This window comes from Lampris incognitus, chromosome 13 (genome assembly GCF_029633865.1).
Source record: "Lampris incognitus isolate fLamInc1 chromosome 13, fLamInc1.hap2, whole genome shotgun sequence".
NCBI classification, from domain to species: Eukaryota; Metazoa; Chordata; class Actinopteri; order Lampriformes; family Lampridae; genus Lampris; species Lampris incognitus.
Window position 1 is genome coordinate 25559038 of NC_079223.1, and position 18601 is coordinate 25577638.

The 18601-nt window shown below is 42.6% G+C and overlaps 2 protein-coding genes across 4 annotated transcripts in view; one reads left to right on the plus strand and one right to left on the minus strand.

The window, feature by feature from the left end:
* The window catches only part of slka (STE20-like kinase a), a 52651-nt gene extending 40674 nt beyond the window's left edge, over window positions 1-11977 (plus strand). For all 3 annotated transcript variants that reach the window (XM_056292293.1, XM_056292294.1, XM_056292295.1), the window contains 3 exons: window positions 7874-7999; window positions 9789-9902; window positions 10187-11977. In XM_056292293.1, coding sequence (XP_056148268.1) covers window positions 7874-7999; window positions 9789-9902; window positions 10187-10333 — 387 coding nt within the window. In that variant the 3' untranslated portion in view covers window positions 10334-11977. The remainder of the gene's footprint in view (window positions 1-7873; window positions 8000-9788; window positions 9903-10186) is intronic.
* A 138-nt stretch (window positions 11978-12115) lies between these two features.
* col17a1b (collagen, type XVII, alpha 1b) overlaps window positions 12116-18601 on the minus strand; it is a 34509-nt gene continuing 28023 nt past the window's right edge. Inside the window, 10 exon segments of the mRNA XM_056292292.1 lie at window positions 12116-13535; window positions 13662-13742; window positions 13868-13948; window positions 14036-14200; window positions 14875-15123; window positions 15391-15531; window positions 15805-15978; window positions 17307-17417; window positions 17648-17782; window positions 18271-18390. Coding sequence (XP_056148267.1) covers window positions 13480-13535; window positions 13662-13742; window positions 13868-13948; window positions 14036-14200; window positions 14875-15123; window positions 15391-15531; window positions 15805-15978; window positions 17307-17417; window positions 17648-17782; window positions 18271-18390 — 1313 coding nt within the window. The 3' untranslated portion in view covers window positions 12116-13479.

Here is an 18601-nt window from a genome sequence, read left to right on the forward strand (position 1 = left end):
TCCCGGGGAAAGGTTGCTTGCACCGAGACCTGGCCATCACCATTGACAACACCGTGGTGACGCCAACTCGTACTGTAAGGAATCTGGGTGTGATCCTGGACGACCAACTGTCGTTTGCTGAAAACGTTGCATCGGTTGCTCGCTCCTGCAGATTTCTCCTCTAACATCAGGAGGATTCGCCCATTCCTCACCGATGAAATGGCACAGGTGCTCCCAGGCTCTGGTCATTTCCCGGCTGGACTACGGCAACTCCTCCCTTGCTGGCGCCCCGGTGTCGGCCATCAGACTTCTGGAGTTTGTTCAGAAAGCTGCAGCTCGTCTGATGTTCAACCACCCTACGTTCTCCCACACAACTCCCCTTCTCATGTCCCTACACTGGCTCCCAGTAGCTGCTTGCATCCAGTTTAAGACTCTGGTACTAGCCTCCAGGGCAGTGAAAGGAACAGCTCCTTCCTATCTCCAGGCCATGGTCAAGCCCTACACCCCCGCCCGACCACTTAGTTCTGCTGCCTCTGGACGCCTGGTTGCCCCGTTACTCAGAGGCCCTTGCTGCCGATCAACCCGGTCACGGCTCTTTTCTGTCCTGGCCCCACAGTGGTGGAATGAACTCCCCACTGATGTCAGGACAGCGGAGTCGCTGCCCATCTTTCAGCACAGGTTGAAAACTCACCTCTTTAAGAACTACTACCCTGTTACTTGCTCTTAGCACTTATTGTATTCACTCATTTTTTTAAAAAAAAAATCTCTTTCTTGCACTCTTACTTAAGCACTGGTTTTGCTCTTAGATGCTTGTTTAGATGCACTTATGACCTCTGATGACTAATACTAGTTCTCCTGATTTCCTACGTGAAATGCACTTATTGTAAGTGATTTTGGATAAAAGCGTCAGCTAAATGATTGTAACGTAATGTGGAGCAGCAACCGGGACGGCTCAGGGGAAAAAGGGTAATTGGCCAAGTACAATTAGGGAGAAAAGGGGGGGAAACATAAAAAAAAGATTTACAACCGTGAAGATTTACATTCAAACAAATGTCCTTTTTGATTCTTCTGATGGCACATTAAAGGGTATAGCTAATCCATGACTATCAGAGTCATGAACATGATTGTAGTTGCTCAGCTTAATGGTTACTGTAAGGGAGGCCTTTCCTGGATAAAATGATAGGGCACATAGCGTTTTTGGTTTTTTTTTTACATTTATTTCTGTTTTTTTTTTTTCCTCCCAATTTAGTAGCCAATCGATCCCTATTTTAGTTCAGTCACCCACCCTCGTACTACATACGTTTGCCAATTGCATCTCTCCAGCCAGCAGTCTCGAAAGAGATGCCTCCCGACTTTTGTGACAAGGTGAATCCAGGCCGAACCACTGCTTTTTTTTTCCAACACACAGCGACGCATTCATGTGACGAACACAAGCCGACTCCGCCCCTCTCCCGAAGACAGCGTTGCCAATTGTTGCTGCTTCATCGAGTCTGGCCATAGTCGGATCTGATGAGACCGGGCCGCGAACCCCTGTCCGCAGTGGGCAACTGCATCGATACAAAGCCGATGCTTAGACTGCTACACCACCGTGGACCCCGCACATAGTGTTTTATGTCTTCACTAGGCTTGCAACGGTTTTCGGTTTAAAACCACACGGACCGCCCTGTACGGTTCAATCCGCCCTTATGGACTGTGGGTTTTCGGTTTTGCAGTTAAAATGTGCGTGAATAGTTGACAGGCGTTTCTTACTGCCGGAGAATGGATTTTTCACTGTGTGCAGGCAGGCTGAGACAGCCCGCTGCAGAAAACCCCGCCCCACGAGTAAATATCCAATCACCACACCCCCCTTGTAACTGGAGCTGACAGTCGAGTTGAAAAGACAGCGGTAGCACGCAGAAGCAGAAAAAAAAGTCATGGCGAGTGGAGGAGTAGAGAGAGAAAAGTTTGAAGAAGCACCGTCTTCATACAAATCTGCGGTGTGGGGACATTTCGGGTTTACTGTTGAATACAACGATGAAGGAGACAAAGCAGTGGAAAGAGAAATTACACTGTGTGCTGCAAGCATTGCTTGACCCATGTCCCGTACTACGCAAGTGGGAACACTTCCAATATGAGCCAGCATCTCCGCCGTCACCACCCAGATGTCTCGCTTTCTGGAAGCAGGACAGACGCACAGGTAACCGCACCAGTGGAAAAAACAACCGTCTATTGGAGATGCTTTCCAACAAACCTATAGCGCCAACTCAGAGAAACACAAAAAAATAACCCGTGCAGCGGGGGTGTTCATTGCTAAAGACATGCAGCCCTTTTCGGTGGTTGGAGATGTGGGCTTTCGTCAGCTAATTCATACGCTCGATCCGCGCTACGTTACTCCCTCCCGAACTTATTTCACCAACAATGTAATTCAAAACCGAACCGAAACCGTGACCCAAAAACCGAGGTACGACCCGAACCGTGGGCTAACTGGACCGTTGCACCCCTAGTCTCCACTAAAGCAGCCAAACAGAGGGAGAAGGCAGGTACAGTTGAGTAAAAGAAGAGACAATGTTGTGGTGTAAAAGCAGATATGGCAGACCAGCCTGCTAAAGGACCAACACTAACACATTTGCAACATCTAAAGTAGAACCTAGGTTTAACCATGGGTTCTTTTTTTCTTTCTTTTTTTTGTTCAACAATGTGGAAGATGCTGACACAATAGCATTGGTGTTTCATTTTAAGTGGATCGCTATAATTTGGATCATCCAAACATCATCACAACTTCAATGTATGACCATAGTTGTCAGTAAGCAACAATTTTCAAGATTATAGCTTTAAGAAATTACACAAAATTAATATATATATATATATATATATATATATATATATATATATATAACAAAGTAGGCAAGGGATGTATGAAATTTGGATAAATTTAGGTTGTTCAGCAAAACTTAAAATTGTTAAAAAAAAGTAATTTAAAAGTTCAGGTGATAACTTGCTACTATAGTGGCACCCTGGTCAGAATCCGCAAATGCAGCCGTAGTGTACTGCAGTCACAATTGAGGTGACACCGGACAACAAGCAGGCATGCACAGTGGATCAGCGCAAGCAAGCAGAATAATAATAATGTTTTTTTTTTTTAATTTTCTGTTATTTATAAACTACCGGACAGGTGTCAAAATGACAGTGCATAATATGGTGGTAATCAAATTGGTAGTTCTTACTAACGCAACTATAAAACTTAACATTTTACCATAAAAAAGTTATTACCTGGAGCGTTAACCCTCTGAAACCCAAAAACCACCGGCGGGTTCAACAGGCATGTTTTCTTTTTTTAAAAATCGTCAAAATTATGCCATTTATCATAGCCAGAAACTGTAAAAGTAAACAACCGTCAGATTTTCACATTTCTGACGGTCCTTGAATGCACCATGTGTGATGAAGGGTTCTGTCATGGAAAATAACTGGAGCTAAGTTTAAAATAGTGATATTTCATCAACATCACTTGATTCTACATATCTGATGTAGATTTTTGCCAATTAAAATGCAATTCTGCACTCTTCAGCACAACTGGGAAGCTTTGAACGACTTGGCTGAGACAAACAGTCACGTGATGAAAAGTCAGTGAAATTGTGAGACTGTGTGTGAAAGGGAGACATGGACAGTGGCAGACCTAAAACGTCTCCATACCAACCCCGGTGACAGAATCCAATAAGTACATGGGCGGTGTAGATTTATCAGACCAGCTGGTCCAGTATTATTCAGTGCACCATAAGACAATGAGGTTGTACAAAACTCATTTCGACACTTCATAGACATTGCAGCCATAAACTGCTATATCCTTCACAAAGAACTGTGTCAGGTAAAACAGAAACAGCCCATGTGTCACTTGAAGTTAATGAAGACCCTATCTGCTGAAATTTGTGGCTGTTTGTTGGACGCTACACCAGCCACACCATCCATACCTGCCCCACCATCTAGACCAGTCACACTACCCACACCTGCCACACAGACCTGCATCCCTGTGGCTATAAACCCCAGATGCAGAAAGGTCAAAAAAGGCCGCACAACTAAGGCTGTCCTGTGTTCTATGCACACACAAAAAAGAAAGAAGAATACTTTATGGAAGTGCAGAAAGTGTAGTGTGGCACTGTGCCTGACAGGTCATTTTGCTCACTGGCTTGAATCTGATGCCTCCAGATAGTGAAATGGCTTTCTAGAGTTGATGTGTTGTAAAAATGTAAATAGTTCAATATGTATAGCATGTGGAGCCCCCCTTTTTTCCAATATTGGTAACAATTGTGGGCACTGGGATAATTTTTGTATATATAGATTCTTTTTTTTCTTTTTTTTTTTTGTAAAACAAATTATCAAAGAAATTCACCTTCCGTTTTTTCTTTTTATGATTCATGGCATTATAACTGTGTTATACTGCACAAAAGACATTTTTTGGGTGTCTCCAAACTTACCACCATGATTGTGCTATTTCCATAGAGGTGCAGGATTGCACTGAAAAGGGAGCCCACAGTGAGTGAAAATGTGATAGGAACAAAAAACACCCAGAAACCACTTGGGTCTCAGAGGGTTAATAATATGGAGGAAGTCGTGCTATCTATTGAAGTCATGATATAATAACTTGTATAGTAGGTGAGCGTGGCATACCACATTCAAAACTTGTTCCGAGGTTATCCAAAGAAATTGAATCAAGTGCAACTGGACTTGGTATATATCTGTGAAGACGTTTTGCCTCTCATCCAAGAGGCTTCATCAGTTCGTGCCTTTCTGACTAGACCAAGCTAGTCTGACTGGCTGGTGATGAAACTCAGATATGTATCCTCTTTGGGGTCGTTATCAGCGCTAGTGATGTCCATGGCTCTTTGTGTTCCGATGTTTAGCAACGCCCGTCGTTATCAGAGGTATTGATATGCGTGGCTCTGTCAGACAAGGTACTTACCCAATCAGAGAAGGAGGTCTTAGCCAAAGGACTAAACTTCGCCATGACACCTAAACAACTACCTATAGTTGACCTCATCACATCCACAGAATCAGCTATAAGGAAAAACAATCTAACGGAAACTGAGGCGGAACAGCTTAGGTTAAAGGTATCAGCAGCTCTGTCCAATGCGAAACTCCCTCCTTCCAACCTAACCATGGAGGAAAGGAAAGCTGTGACAGCCCTGAGCATGGATGGAAACATCACTATCCTTCCAGCAGATAAGGGGAGATGCACAGTTATCCTCAACACAACAGACTACGACGCCAAGATCACGTCATTACTCAGCAACGCCGACACCTATGAACCTCTGAGACGCGATCCAACTAGTGTTTACAAGAGGAGAATAATAGAATACCTACAGAAAGGAGGAACCATTGATCGGATACAATACCACCGTCTCTACCCACAAGATAACATTCCATGCATATATGGACTCCCCAAGATCCATAAAGATGGAACCCCCCTCAGGCCCATCAGCAGCAGCATAAACTCGGTCATGTACAACATTGCCAAACATATAGCCAACATCTTGACCCCTTTAGTGGGCGAAACACCTCACCATATCCGAAACTCCATTGACTTTGTGAACAAGGTCCAAGGCGTAAAACTGGAACCGAATGAAACCATGGTATCCCTACGACGTGACCTCGTTATTCACCTGCATCCCAACCATGGAGGCTTTGGAAACTGTGAGGCAACGTTTGCTACGGGACGACACCCTCCACGATGGGACCAACCTCAGCCCAGACCAGATTTGCCAACAACTGGACCTTTGCCTGAACACTACATATTTCCAATTCAGGGGCCAGTTTTACAGACAGAAACACGGCTGTGCAATGGGCTCACCAGTATCTCCCATGTGGCCAACTTATATATGGAAGAGGTAGAACACAGGGCCCTGAACTCCTTCAGAGGAACACCTCCGAGCCACTGGTTCAGATATGTGGACGACACGTGGGTCAAAATCCAAACACAAGAGGTGCAAGCGTTTACCAAACACATCAACTCAGTGGACAAGAACATTAAGTTCACAAGGGAAGACGTAAAGAACAACAGTTTGCCCTTCTTGGACTGTGACGTCCACATTGGGGAAGACAGGAGCCTCCACATTGGGGTTTACAGGAAACCTACACACACAGACCAATATCTACTTTTTGACTCACACCACCCTCTGGAACACAAACTGGGCGTCATCAGAACTCTGCAACACAGAGCTGACAATGTGCCCAGCAGCACTCAGGCCCAACGGGAAGAACACAAACACCTGAGGGGAGCTTTAAAAACCTGCGGCTACCCCAGTTGGACCTTTGTGAAAACTGCAACACGTTCCAAAAAGACCAACCAGGTGAGCGACGAGGAGAAAAGGGACAGAAGGAATAGCACAGTCATCCCGTGTGTTTCTGGGGTCTCCGAGAAACTCAGGAGAATTTTCAACAAACACCGCATCCCGGTATACTTCAAACTCAGCAACACACTCCGACAAAGACTGGTTCATCCCAAAGACCGTGTACCACACACCCAAAAAAGCAATCTGGTGTATGCTGTACAATGCAATGAGGATTGCACTGACCTATACATAGGAGAAACCAAACAACCACTACACAAACGAATGGCCCAACACAGAAGGCCAAACTCCTCAGGACAAGACTCAGCAGTCTATCTACACCTAAAGGAGAAGACACACTCCTTCGAGGACAGCAACGTACACATTTTGGACAGCGAAGATAGATGGTTTGAAAGAGGGGTGAAGGAAGCCATCTATGCGGAACTGGAAAATCCATCCCTCAACAGAGGAGGAGGTCTGCGACACCACCTATCTCCCACTTACAATGCCGTCCTTTCATGTCTACCCAGGAGACTCAAGAAGCTTAGCCTCCAAGAACAACAGTTGGTCACTAACGGCTCCAACGACTCATGACCACTGAATGGAGCACTAACGAAGTCGAAACTAACACCCCCAACGACCGTCGCTGCCTAACATCGGATCACAAAGAGCCATGCACATCAATAGCTCTGATAACGATGGGCGTGGCTAAACATCGGAACACAAAAGAGCCACGCATATTAATACCTCTGATAATGATGGGCGTTGCTAAACATTGGAACACAAAGAGCCATGGACATCAATGGCTCTGATAACGACTCCAAAAAGGATAAATATCTGAGTTTCATCACCAGCCAGTCAGACTAGCTTGGTCTAGTCAGAAAGGCATGAACTGATGAAGCCTGTTGGATGAGAGGCGAAACGTCTTCACGGATATATATCAAGTCCAGTTGCACTTGATTCAATTCCTTTGGATAACCATGACCTGGATGAATGAGAACACTCACAGACTTGTTCTGAGGTTTACAGAAAATGAGAAAAAACACAAAACTGTACCAATGTAAAACCACAGCACTTCCACATGCTACATTAAAGATAACAGCTGAAACAGTGCAGGTTTTACACTCACTGTTACGCATATTGACACTTTTGAGCTGCCTCTTACAACCACAGTCTTCCAGAGGTGATACCACCAGGTCCAGGGAGTAAAAGTCCTAGCTGTGTATTTGCTCTACCCATGTACTAAGCCAGTTGATTCTAATCAAAACAACTCTTCAGCTAGGTAGGGGAATGAAATCAACTGGTTTACCACATGGATGTGGGAAATATACGGTTAGGACTTGTACTTTTGGACCTGGTTTTGCCACCTCCACTTGGCAGCAACACCATTTGAAATTTAGTGAGCCCGAGTGTTAAATATTGGTGGTTGGGGGGGGATAGCAGTATTTCTCATTAACATAACCCACCTAGGTTTTCTCAGCCTGTGCTGGTCCTCACAGCCCTGGTTGTGATAATGTGATGTCTTTCAGGGTTTACAGTGGGATTTACAGAGGATTGAATATGTCTCATATATGTATTTGTCCTGTGCACTCCAGTTTGCTATGCAGGAAGACAAGAGGCAGAAAAATGAGAGACTGCACCAACACCAGAAACATGAGAACCAGATGAGGGACCTCCAGCTGCAGTGTGACTCCAACATCAGAGAGCTGCAGCAGCTACAGGTACAGCTGCACTAAACACATGCCACACACTTGCATGCACAGACACACACCTCTCACCTCATACATCCTGCACACACAAAATCTCATACATCTTCATTTTAAAACACATTTTGCAAATTGGGCTGATGCTCTTTTACAGAGCGGCATACACTGAATGGAACAGGAGAGAAACGTTAGCTGGAAAACCACCACAAGCAAAGCAAAATTCAACTGTTTTCTTTGCATTTATGGAAGCTAAAGCAACAAACTATAGTAAATATTTTGACCAGCTCTTATCCAGTCAGATTTTCTTTAGGTTTCTTTGGGTTTTTTTTCCTTTTTGTTCTATTTAGCATTTATACACATTCATTTGGGTTTATACATACATTTCTAAATCTATAAAATCTATGAGTCTATATCTATAAATAAATCTATATATAAATCTATAAAAATTTCAAAATTTATACATACATTTTTGTAAATCGTTTGGGCAGCAAGAAGGTCCTGGGTTTGAACCCCAGGGTTGTCCAACCTTGGGGATCATCCCAGGTCATCCTCTGTGTGGAGTTTGCATGTTCTCCCTGTGTCTGTAGTGAGTTTTCTCTGGGTGCTCTGGTTTCCCCCACCATCAAAAAGACATCCATGTTAGGGTTTATACTCCTGTCTGTGCCCTTGACCGGGGCATGGCAAGATGAACTGGAGTTGGTCCCCGGGCACTGCACGGCATCTGCCCACTGCTTCTAGCTACACAGCTAGAACGGGTTAAAGGCAGAGCATAATTTTCCTACGGGGATCAATTGAGTTTATCAAAATCAAAAATAAAAAAAAAAGTGAAAATAATTTATATATCTTGAGGGAGAGAGAAACCAAAACAACATATGAAAGCCATACAAGTATTCATACCCAACTAGGGCTAAAACAAAGCAACCCACAAAACCATAATGTAAATATTTATGATGGGAAGAATACATTAAATTGAAAATTAGAATAAAGAAAGGATAAGTATATACAAGTATGCAATTATTTATATGAAGTAGGTATGTCTGCACAAACACGCACACAACCAAGAGCCTTTTATGAAGTCAAGTAAATGCAGTGATAGTAATACTATTTACAATGCAACACTTCTAGTTGTATGCTAGATAATGAGTTGTAGTAGAGTATGCTGCTACTCTAAAATAGAAATCAGCTTTTTAATGCCAAATTAACAATTGTCGAGCAGTATTGATTGGCAATGTTCTCATCTTCACCCTCAACTGACAGCTGATGGGGTTTTTCCCTTTGCTGTTGTGAGAGAATGACTTGGACTCAGTTTTTCTCTTGCATTTGCTGTTGTTTGTGATCCGGTCATATATTCTTACATCATGTTAGTATCCTTCAACAGCATACTGAAGGCCTTACTGTTGGCTTCTTGGAAGTTTCCTGACCTCCAGAAACTTGCACTTATAACTTGTGTTAGCTGACTAAAGGGTGTGGATATTGCCACATTGGAGAATAGTAAAATGAGCGTGATAGGAACACTGACTAAGGGTAGGATGAATTTAGGATTGTTCACCGTTGGATATAACTTTGAAAATATAGGGACAACTATTATCAAAATGGTGTAAAATCTGCAACAGATATCTTAAATGCCATAATCACCAAAAACACAAGCAACCAATGGAAAGACCTCAAGGTTCGGGGTCATAGCAGTCACAAAGTGCTTGGAAAAGAAACTTGAAATTCAGTTGCAAAACCAACACACTATGGGAAAAATGTGTTTTTATTATTTCTGCAAGTGCCTTGGAATAACTGGTATTGTTTATTTCAGAACGAAAAGTGCCACCTATTGATCGAGCATGAGACCCAGAAGCTGAAGGAGTTGGACGAGGAACACAGCCAAGAGATAAAGGAGTGGAGAGAGAACCTCAGGCCCAGGAAGAAGGTAAAATGCATATCTTCTCATGTATCCTCACAGCGTTTGTTCTTTACTTAGAAGAAGTAATGTCGACACTCGCACTAAATCCCTCCAATCATACCAGGGTCTTCATTAAGCTCCCAACCATTGCAGAGCTTGCGTAGCCAAACACTGTTGATATATCAAGTTGTGATAATAAAAAAAAAAGTCGAAATGATTCTCAATCAGTACTCCTGTTGAGTTGTCTTGATCATCCTCGGGATAAGCGCTTCTACCAAATTTGAGTTGTGTATTTCCGCTGCCCCCTGCAGGCTTTGGAGGAGGAGTTCACCCGGAAGCTCCAAGAGCAGGAAGTCTTCTTTAAGATGAGCGGCGAGTCTGAATGCCTTAACCCCACCACCCAAAGTCGAGTCTCTAAGTTTTACCCCATCCCCAACATGCACAACTCGGGCCCATAGCGTTTTGTCAGGCTTTACAACAGAGCAGTCAAGTTTTTAAAAAAAATGGTTGTGCTTCTATACAACTCTTTTGGAACTGTAGATGTTTTGCCCGATCATCATTAGTAATAGTAAACATGTCATTGACTGCACTGTTATATTTCAAGTATTCAATGTACACAGAGACACTCCCTCCCCTTGCTTCATCACTCCTCTCTTGGTTTGTTGGGAAATGTTGTCCAAGGGACAGTTGCACTTTTCTAAGCATGTTCGAATTTTACATCTCTGTAATGGGAGGCTAAGTCAAGTAAGGGTTATCAAAAGACTTGAAAGCACAGCCTACTAAAGAATGAATGATCTCTAGTGCCTAAGTTAATGATTTTCTTTTCCTCAAGGCTAAGGCCTGTTTTCTAAGGCTTGCAGTAACTACGGTGTACCCTTAAAGTGTATATGTTGCACTTAAATAGCAGGTGCATCATTAAATGATATAAAGCATTGCTTTGATAATTTCTCATGAGGTGGTACTTGAGCCAATTCTTAGATCATGTTTGAGTGAACAAGGGGGGCACAGTTGGTTCGGCTGAGAGAATTTTGGGATTCAAGAAGCTCCAGAAAAGTCTGTACTTCAAGGGCCATTCTCGTGATTTTGTGGTCTTCTCTGTGCCCATTTCATCTTGGGGGTCAATATACCTTACAGTGCCCCAGTGAGATGATAATGCTCTGTATTTTGAATAAAATAGAATGTAATGTCTTGCAAATGATGCGCTGAGTAAATTGTTATTTGTATGTGTCTTTTGAAGTGAAGTTATATGCTGTGCTCAACATAAATGGAGAATATTACAATCTTGAGTTGAACAGATGGGGGGGAAAAAATCTAAAACTCACACTTCTATTTGAAAGCTGTACCCCACATCACACAATCGCCTCCATCACATTATCAGAGATTGATGTATTTCTTCTGTTTGTTGGAATTGTCGACTAAATAGAAGTTTAAATACTCGTGTGCTTTTTTGTTCATCGAATCATTCGATCTTCCCCCCGAGTTGAACAACTTTCACATGGATGACTAAACATTAGAGACACATGGTTTCCTAGGAAGTACTGTGTGGGGGTAACAGAACATAACCTGATACTGAAGGAATGTAAAGCTGTTAATTTGCACTGTTTATTAGCCACGTGAGCTGAAAATATGCAGTAGTATACTGTCAGGACACTGACAGTGAGGAAGAATTATCAGAGTTCCTCTTTCCAGTCACCTTTGTCTCACCCAAGCCTATTCCCGAAATTGACTGAATTGTTTATGTTTTGCATGCTTTTTCTTTCTTTTTTTTTCAACTTGGAATTAAAATGTTCGTTTCAAATATGCCCTTGCTATTATAGGACATTTAGTTTTCTAAATATGTATACATAGTATATCAATGCTGTAACCACTTTTACTGATTCAGCCCTCTTTATGAGGCCGTGATATGGCACCGTGGTGTTTTGAAAGGTGTGCTACTATGCTGTCTTCACTCCCGAGTGTATGAACTCGAAAGTGTGTCCGTTTGGTGTATTTTTATGATAGGAACACAAGTGTTGGTGGCTTGGAGGCCTGTTTCAAGAGAACAGATGCAGGATTTTGTTACAACATATCATTAGTGCATGTCATATTTTATGCGTGCCAGAATCGAAGTATGCTGATGTGTATTAGCACTCGGTGAATGCAGTTTTCTTACAAGGATTTGACAAAACGGTCTTGAATGCTGGATTTTTATTGGGAATATCACAAACTTTGTTCATGAAGTACACCATAGACCCCGTTGATTTTAAAGCAAGCCTTTTATTATTATTTTTTTTTGTTATGGTGCAGCCTTTTGATGGGTTGATGAATTGTCATCCTACCACATTGAATAATCCTATATACATTTTTGAGGTCAAATAAAATGTATTTAAGTTTTATCAATAAATGGTCATTTTTGTTGTAAATAAAATATTAACTGTACATCGGCCTCTTTTTATGCATATGTTGGTTTTGATTGTCTCAAAAGCTGGTTGACAGCACCTGCTGTTGCAAACAATTTAGGAACGATATCAAATATATGTCAAGACCCATAATTTCAAAAATAATTTATTTGAATGTCTTTTGAAGGTCATTACAAGTTGACCAAAACTCAATAGTTCAGGAATGTAAAATATAATCCAGGAACAAATTATTCCATATTTCTTATAATTTCTTCTCAACTTTTTAAAAAAAGGTATTAAGAAAATGTCAATTTCAGTGCCGTGTCATACAAAAATAAACATTTCAACCAGTCATTTCCTGGTTAATATTTAAGTTCCACCCTAGTAACGTCACCAACAGCTTGGTTAGAAGTTTAAATCGCTGGTGAAGAATGCAATCCAGAGGAAACCCCTCCCAGATAAACCAGGAACCCCTACCCAAAGTGCCTTACCACAAAATAGTCATTTTGATTAGGAAATGTCCAGTTAATAAAACAATATACCACTCATTAAAAAATAGTGTTTTCAGAAATGTTCATAAATATGAATTGGGATGAGGAACTGGTGGTTGCTATAGCTGAACCACACACGAGTTAAGTGGATAAATGCGACATCACTGGTGTAGTATGAAGCAGTCATGGAGTATCATATTAAAAATGCAAATCTTGGTTTAACATTGAACGTTAGGTGTAATACTTCTATTCCTCAATACAGTATAGCCCTGATAGGTGGTTCTTGAACAACCAACAAAATATGCTTAAAACACTATAAAAGCAGCAAAAAACATTTTAAAAAAAAAAGTCAAAGTTTCAGCCATTGCCAATTATTGCTTCAAAATCAATATTTTTCCACAAACTGCCCCTGGAGGAAAAAAAGCCTTGATACCCGCTATGCACAGTAAACATCGTACACCCACAAACCTATTTTTAAGTCATACGTGTCCCTATAAAACACTGACCAGCAGCCAAAGCCATACCTCAACTTCAACAATTTTGAAGAGACTGATGGTTTTTCATGCCAAATTTAATTTTCCCATACCGACCACTCTTGCTTACTTAACTACATAAAACAGGACAAATGAACTAATCACCCATGCACTACTATTTAGCACTTGCAGACAGAGATGTGGAAGTGGAAATGACAGCTAAAATGACCCAGTAGTAAAATAGGTAGCTTCTTTTAACACCTTAGACACCGTTGATGCGACGACGGTGATTCTGACGACGACCAACCTCGGCCTTGCCTGAAGGGGAAAAAAAATATTAGATGGTAAAGTGTCATGTTATGAGTGCTTTAAATGTTACATTCATGTTGAATATGTACACGTTAAATATCCCATAACTGTTGTGTTTGATAAACTGAACTTTACCTGTATCCCTCTTCTCCACTCTGTGAGACTGGATAGTGTGGATCCCTGGTAAGCCCGGTGCACCAGGGGGCCCATGATCTCCTGTGTCCAAAAACGGAGTCAGATTGCTCACGTCCATCACTCCACATTTCTAATAATCCTAAAAATTATGACTGTCTGGAAAAGAGGATGACCAGTTTACTCAAGAGCATTGCGAATCACACTACCTTTGTCTCCTTTGGGTCCTGGGTAGCCTCTCTCCCCCTTTGGACCAGGTCTTCCTGCTGGGCCAGGGATGGTACCATAGGCTGAGAGGAAAAACACAGATTTGTTAAGGATTCAGCAATTTAGAGTTGAACTTCACAGGTGAGGGGAAAAAAAGCTCTTATCCTCACTTCTGAAGAACTCCATGAGGTCAGCTGTGACATTGCCGTAGGAGCCGATGACGCGGCTGTAGCCAGGGGGTCCAGGGGGGCCGGGCGGTCCGGGGGGTCCTTGCACCGCTCTCACACGTCCCCCCCAGCCTCCTTCAACCAGGTAGTCCTGCAGCAGGCCCTGGTCTGGAGATATGTCAGAAGAGTGTAAAATAGAAATTGTACTCTTGTACCATTGGCTAGCTCAGTTCAGTCCATCTCCAAATCACACTGGTCCTTCAAATATGTGCCATCGTGTCATGCACATGATGGTTTGCATTTTAGCCAAACAGCTGCTTTAGTGTTTGTCTGGACTGAAAAACATGTGTACACGTAGCTTTTGACTGCACATGAGACCACTACTCTATAGCTTAACCAGTTCTTTAAAATGTTTCCTGTTAACAAAAGCACTCATTCACTTATACAGCGAAGCATGAAGAGTTCGGTTTTAGTGTGAGAATGATCCACCCTATATCAGGACTTGACGTGTGTTATTTCTATTGTATGATTTAACCAAGTTGGTTCTGATGTGAGCATGAACAAGTCTCAAATCTAGGTGAAAGAAAAGCAAGGCTCTTGACAGATCACATTTCCAAACGGTCAGAGAGAAATGTGATGAAAGATGATACGGTGTGATGAAATATGATGATACACAGAGCAGTTTGTTTGGCACTACTAAAAGACAACACTACCCAAGTTTTTAAAGTCATGTTAAGAAACACATTAAGGCCAGGAGACATGTGGGTTGATCTTTGTCCCTGCATTTTTATTTCAAGTAGGATTTTTTTTTCGCTCTCAGTCAGAAGCCGTAATCTACTCACTCTTGATGTAGTCGCTAACTTTCAGGGCAACGTTGGAGTAGTCCAGCGTCTCAGTCAACTTGCCAACGTCAATCTGTTGTTGGTCAGAGTTGTATCGGGCATCACGTCGAGAGTCACCCTGAGGGAAGCTTTGGCTCTGACTGTAGCTGTGGACATAACCTGGCTCTCCGCGATCTCCTTTGTGACCCCTTGGTCCAATTGGTCCTGGTGGCCCTGGTTGTCCCATCATAGTACGTCGAATGGTGTCAGCTTTAAAGAAAACACACACACACACACACAAGGGAGATGGGCACTGCTTTGTCAGAAAATACATTGTTGTATGATTCCTGAAGAACCATTTTTGCTTTTACGATGCATGTATACACAGAAATATTCAGCAGATAGATGTATATTTTAGGGGCAAAGTGTAAATCAGACAGATGTAGTCAGATGGTTGGATCGGTATGATTTTTGATGGACTCAATTTCACAATTGCATCAATTTTCACTCAATTTCAGTGTGATTAAAAAAACTCACTGGTGAGATATTCTTGCAGTTCTGCACGTATGGTCTCCCGTGGGTAGTTTCCACTGAAGGTTACCACCCCTTGGGACCCGCCTGGCGGTCCCTGAGGACCTGGTGGACCCGGTGGACCCGGGAGACCTCTGAACCCAGAAGCTGATAGATAGATAGATAATGGGGATCATCATAATCAGCATCATAGTGCTACAAAAATACATATTCATATATCTGTAGTATATATTACGAGAGGTGTCAATCTCAGTGTTCATTAGATAACATGAGCAACACCTGACATTTTTCTGTAAATTTACTTCCTTTTTCTGTCTTTTGTGGCTAAAATGTATTTGAATAACCAGACCATCATCCTTAGTCAAGACAAAACAGCAAAGGATTACGTTAGATTAACTTCATTCTCTCTGTCAAACTCACTCTGCAAGTAGCGCTGGATATCCTCCAATTTGTAGCCACCGCCTGCTGACCCATACACGGTGGAAGTGGAAAGTCCGGGGGGCCCTGGTGGACCTGGTGGGCCAGGCAGTCCTGGGGTACCAGGGGTGCCGGGCTGTCCAACGGAACGGCTTATCATCGAACGAAACTCGGAGTCTGAGGGAATGGAGGACAGCAGATGGGAAGGTGACGTGACAAGGAGGAGGGTGAGCGAGTGTTTGTGTGAGTGACTGGAATTAACTTGGTCGTGCTTTATAATGAGTTGCTGTATAAAGTGATTAATAAATTAATAATATGGCATTTATAAGCTCTTACAACACTCTTGTTAACATAAGTAAAGTTTGAAAATATTAACCGGCGTTCCTCTTTTTCTTTTTTTTTTAATCTAAACACCCCCCCCCCTTTCTCCTCAGTTGTACCCAGCCCTGTGATGGCCTGGTGGCCTGTCCAGGGTGTCTCCCTGCCTGCTGCCCAGTGACTGCTGGGATAGGCTCCAGCATCCCCGCGACCCTGAGAGCAGGTAGGTGGTTTGGATAATGGATGGATGGATGGATGTACCCAGCCAATTACTCCACTCTTCCGAGCCGTCCCGGTTGCTGCTCCACCCCGTCTGCCAACCCAGGGGAAGGCTGCAGACTACCACATGCCTCCTCCAATACATGTGGAGTCGCCAGCCACGTCTTTTCACCTGACAGTGAGGAATTTCACCAGGGGGACGTAGCATGTGGGAGGATCATGCTATTCCCCCCAGTTCCCCCTCCCCCCTGAACAGGCGCCCCAACCGACCAGAGGAGGTGCTAGTGCAGCGACCAGGACACATGCCCACATCTGACTTCCCACCTGCAGACACGGCCAATTGTGTCTGTAGGGACGCCCAACCAAGCTGGAGGTAACATGGGGATTCGAACAGCGATCCCCATATTGGTAGGCAACGGAATAGACCACTTCACTACCCGGATGCCCTTTTTATCTGAACTTAACCTCTCCCCAATAGTACATACCAGACTGTCTGGTAGACTGTCTATACCAAAAGATTTGCCCCAAATTTAAACATTAAGGACCTTGTACCTAACCTAAATCTTCAGGGTAAGAATTGTTAGGTTTATATTCCAATTACACTTTCTTATAACATTTTCTTGTATCTTTTTTGTAATGCTATTGGCAAAAATGATTTAAAAATTATAAAACAATATCTGTTATTGTTAACATTTGTGTCTCAAGAGCTTATAGGTGCCCTATTACTCATTTACAGCTAATCACAGCTACTCATTATGAAGTGACTTCTTAAGTTCAGCTGTTTATGTACAGATGTGACCCAGAATACAGACTCAGCTGATCTTTGAATATTAGGTTGGAAGTTGAGTGGATCTACTGATGCCAAACTGATTCATTATGTATCTTCACTTCACGTGACCTCAGGTACTGTAGTTGAGTATACCAGGTCGATGCATGCTAACAGGTAAAGCCAGACAGCATTGTCTTACTTCTCATCAATGAAGAATAGTCAATCACAGAAGTCGAGAGGCCAGGACCTGGAGGACCCGGGAGCCCACGAGGGCCTGGTGGTCCAGGCTGCCCACCGGTAATTCCCCTCTCTAAAACAGTAAGGGAGACAGGCATTAATTAAACATTTTTTTGCAAATGGCTCCCTGTCAGCAATTAGGGAAGTGTTGTGAGTCTGAAAGGTGAAACTGAGCATTAGTTCTACAAAACATTTATCTCTGGTATGAAATATTTCTGGGCTGAAAATAAACCTTGTGATGCACAATGACCTGTCATTCAGGTGTGACAGAAAAAACAGATAAACGTGATATCCTGTGCTTACCATTCATGATTCTGAAGACATAAGTGGCTATCTCCTGCACATTATAGTTGGTGACACTTCCTCCCGATGTTCCTGGTGTCCCTGGCGGGCCTGGTGGTCCTTGTGGGCCTGTCAAATATCGCCTGACATCGTCCCCTGAACACACAAATTGAAGCCAACAGACATCCATTAATTCAGCACATCAGCCTCCAGGCAAGTCATGTAGTGTCGTATGTATCTTCTTAATATTTATTACTTTTTACTATCATATTTTTACTTTGTATGCTTACTTTTAGTTTTTGAATCCAACCTTGTACTTATCTCTTTCTTAGTGTACACTTAGTTATCCTGCTGTATACGTGTGCATATACTATGTGTAACTGAAAACAACATACCACGTGATCATGTGATCATACTTGGCAAACGAAAACTGACTTTACTTAAAATGACTTGACTTAATGAACACTAGAGTAAAGCCATATGACACTAACAACAATGATTCAAGCTAGATCTGTGACTTGGTCTCCTAAACATCACTCGATGCCTTGACAACTTTTGATACAGCAGTGTCCAAAGGTTTGGGCCAGTTTGACACAGTATGCAGTATGGATAAGTGCTGAGATGTGTTGAACGAGTATACTTACGCTGTAACAGGATGATGAGAGCACTGACAGATAGGGGCCCAGAGCTAGAGCCAGGTATTCCAGGGGCGCCAGGTGGTCCTGGGGGACCCTGAGCCCCAATACTGAACCCTGAACGTGATTCTAAAACATCAAACCACTGTTAATAGAGTACGCTTTGCCTAACTTTAACACATTAGAGGACATCCCCAATCTGAAGTGTCAGATTTATGTTAACTTGTACTGAAATGGAGTTGCAGAAGCTCACAATACAGTATAGTATATTAAATTGTATCTCAGCCTAAAACAGAAATCATTACTTGAATGAAAATAACTTCCTTTGGCTTTGTCTCTT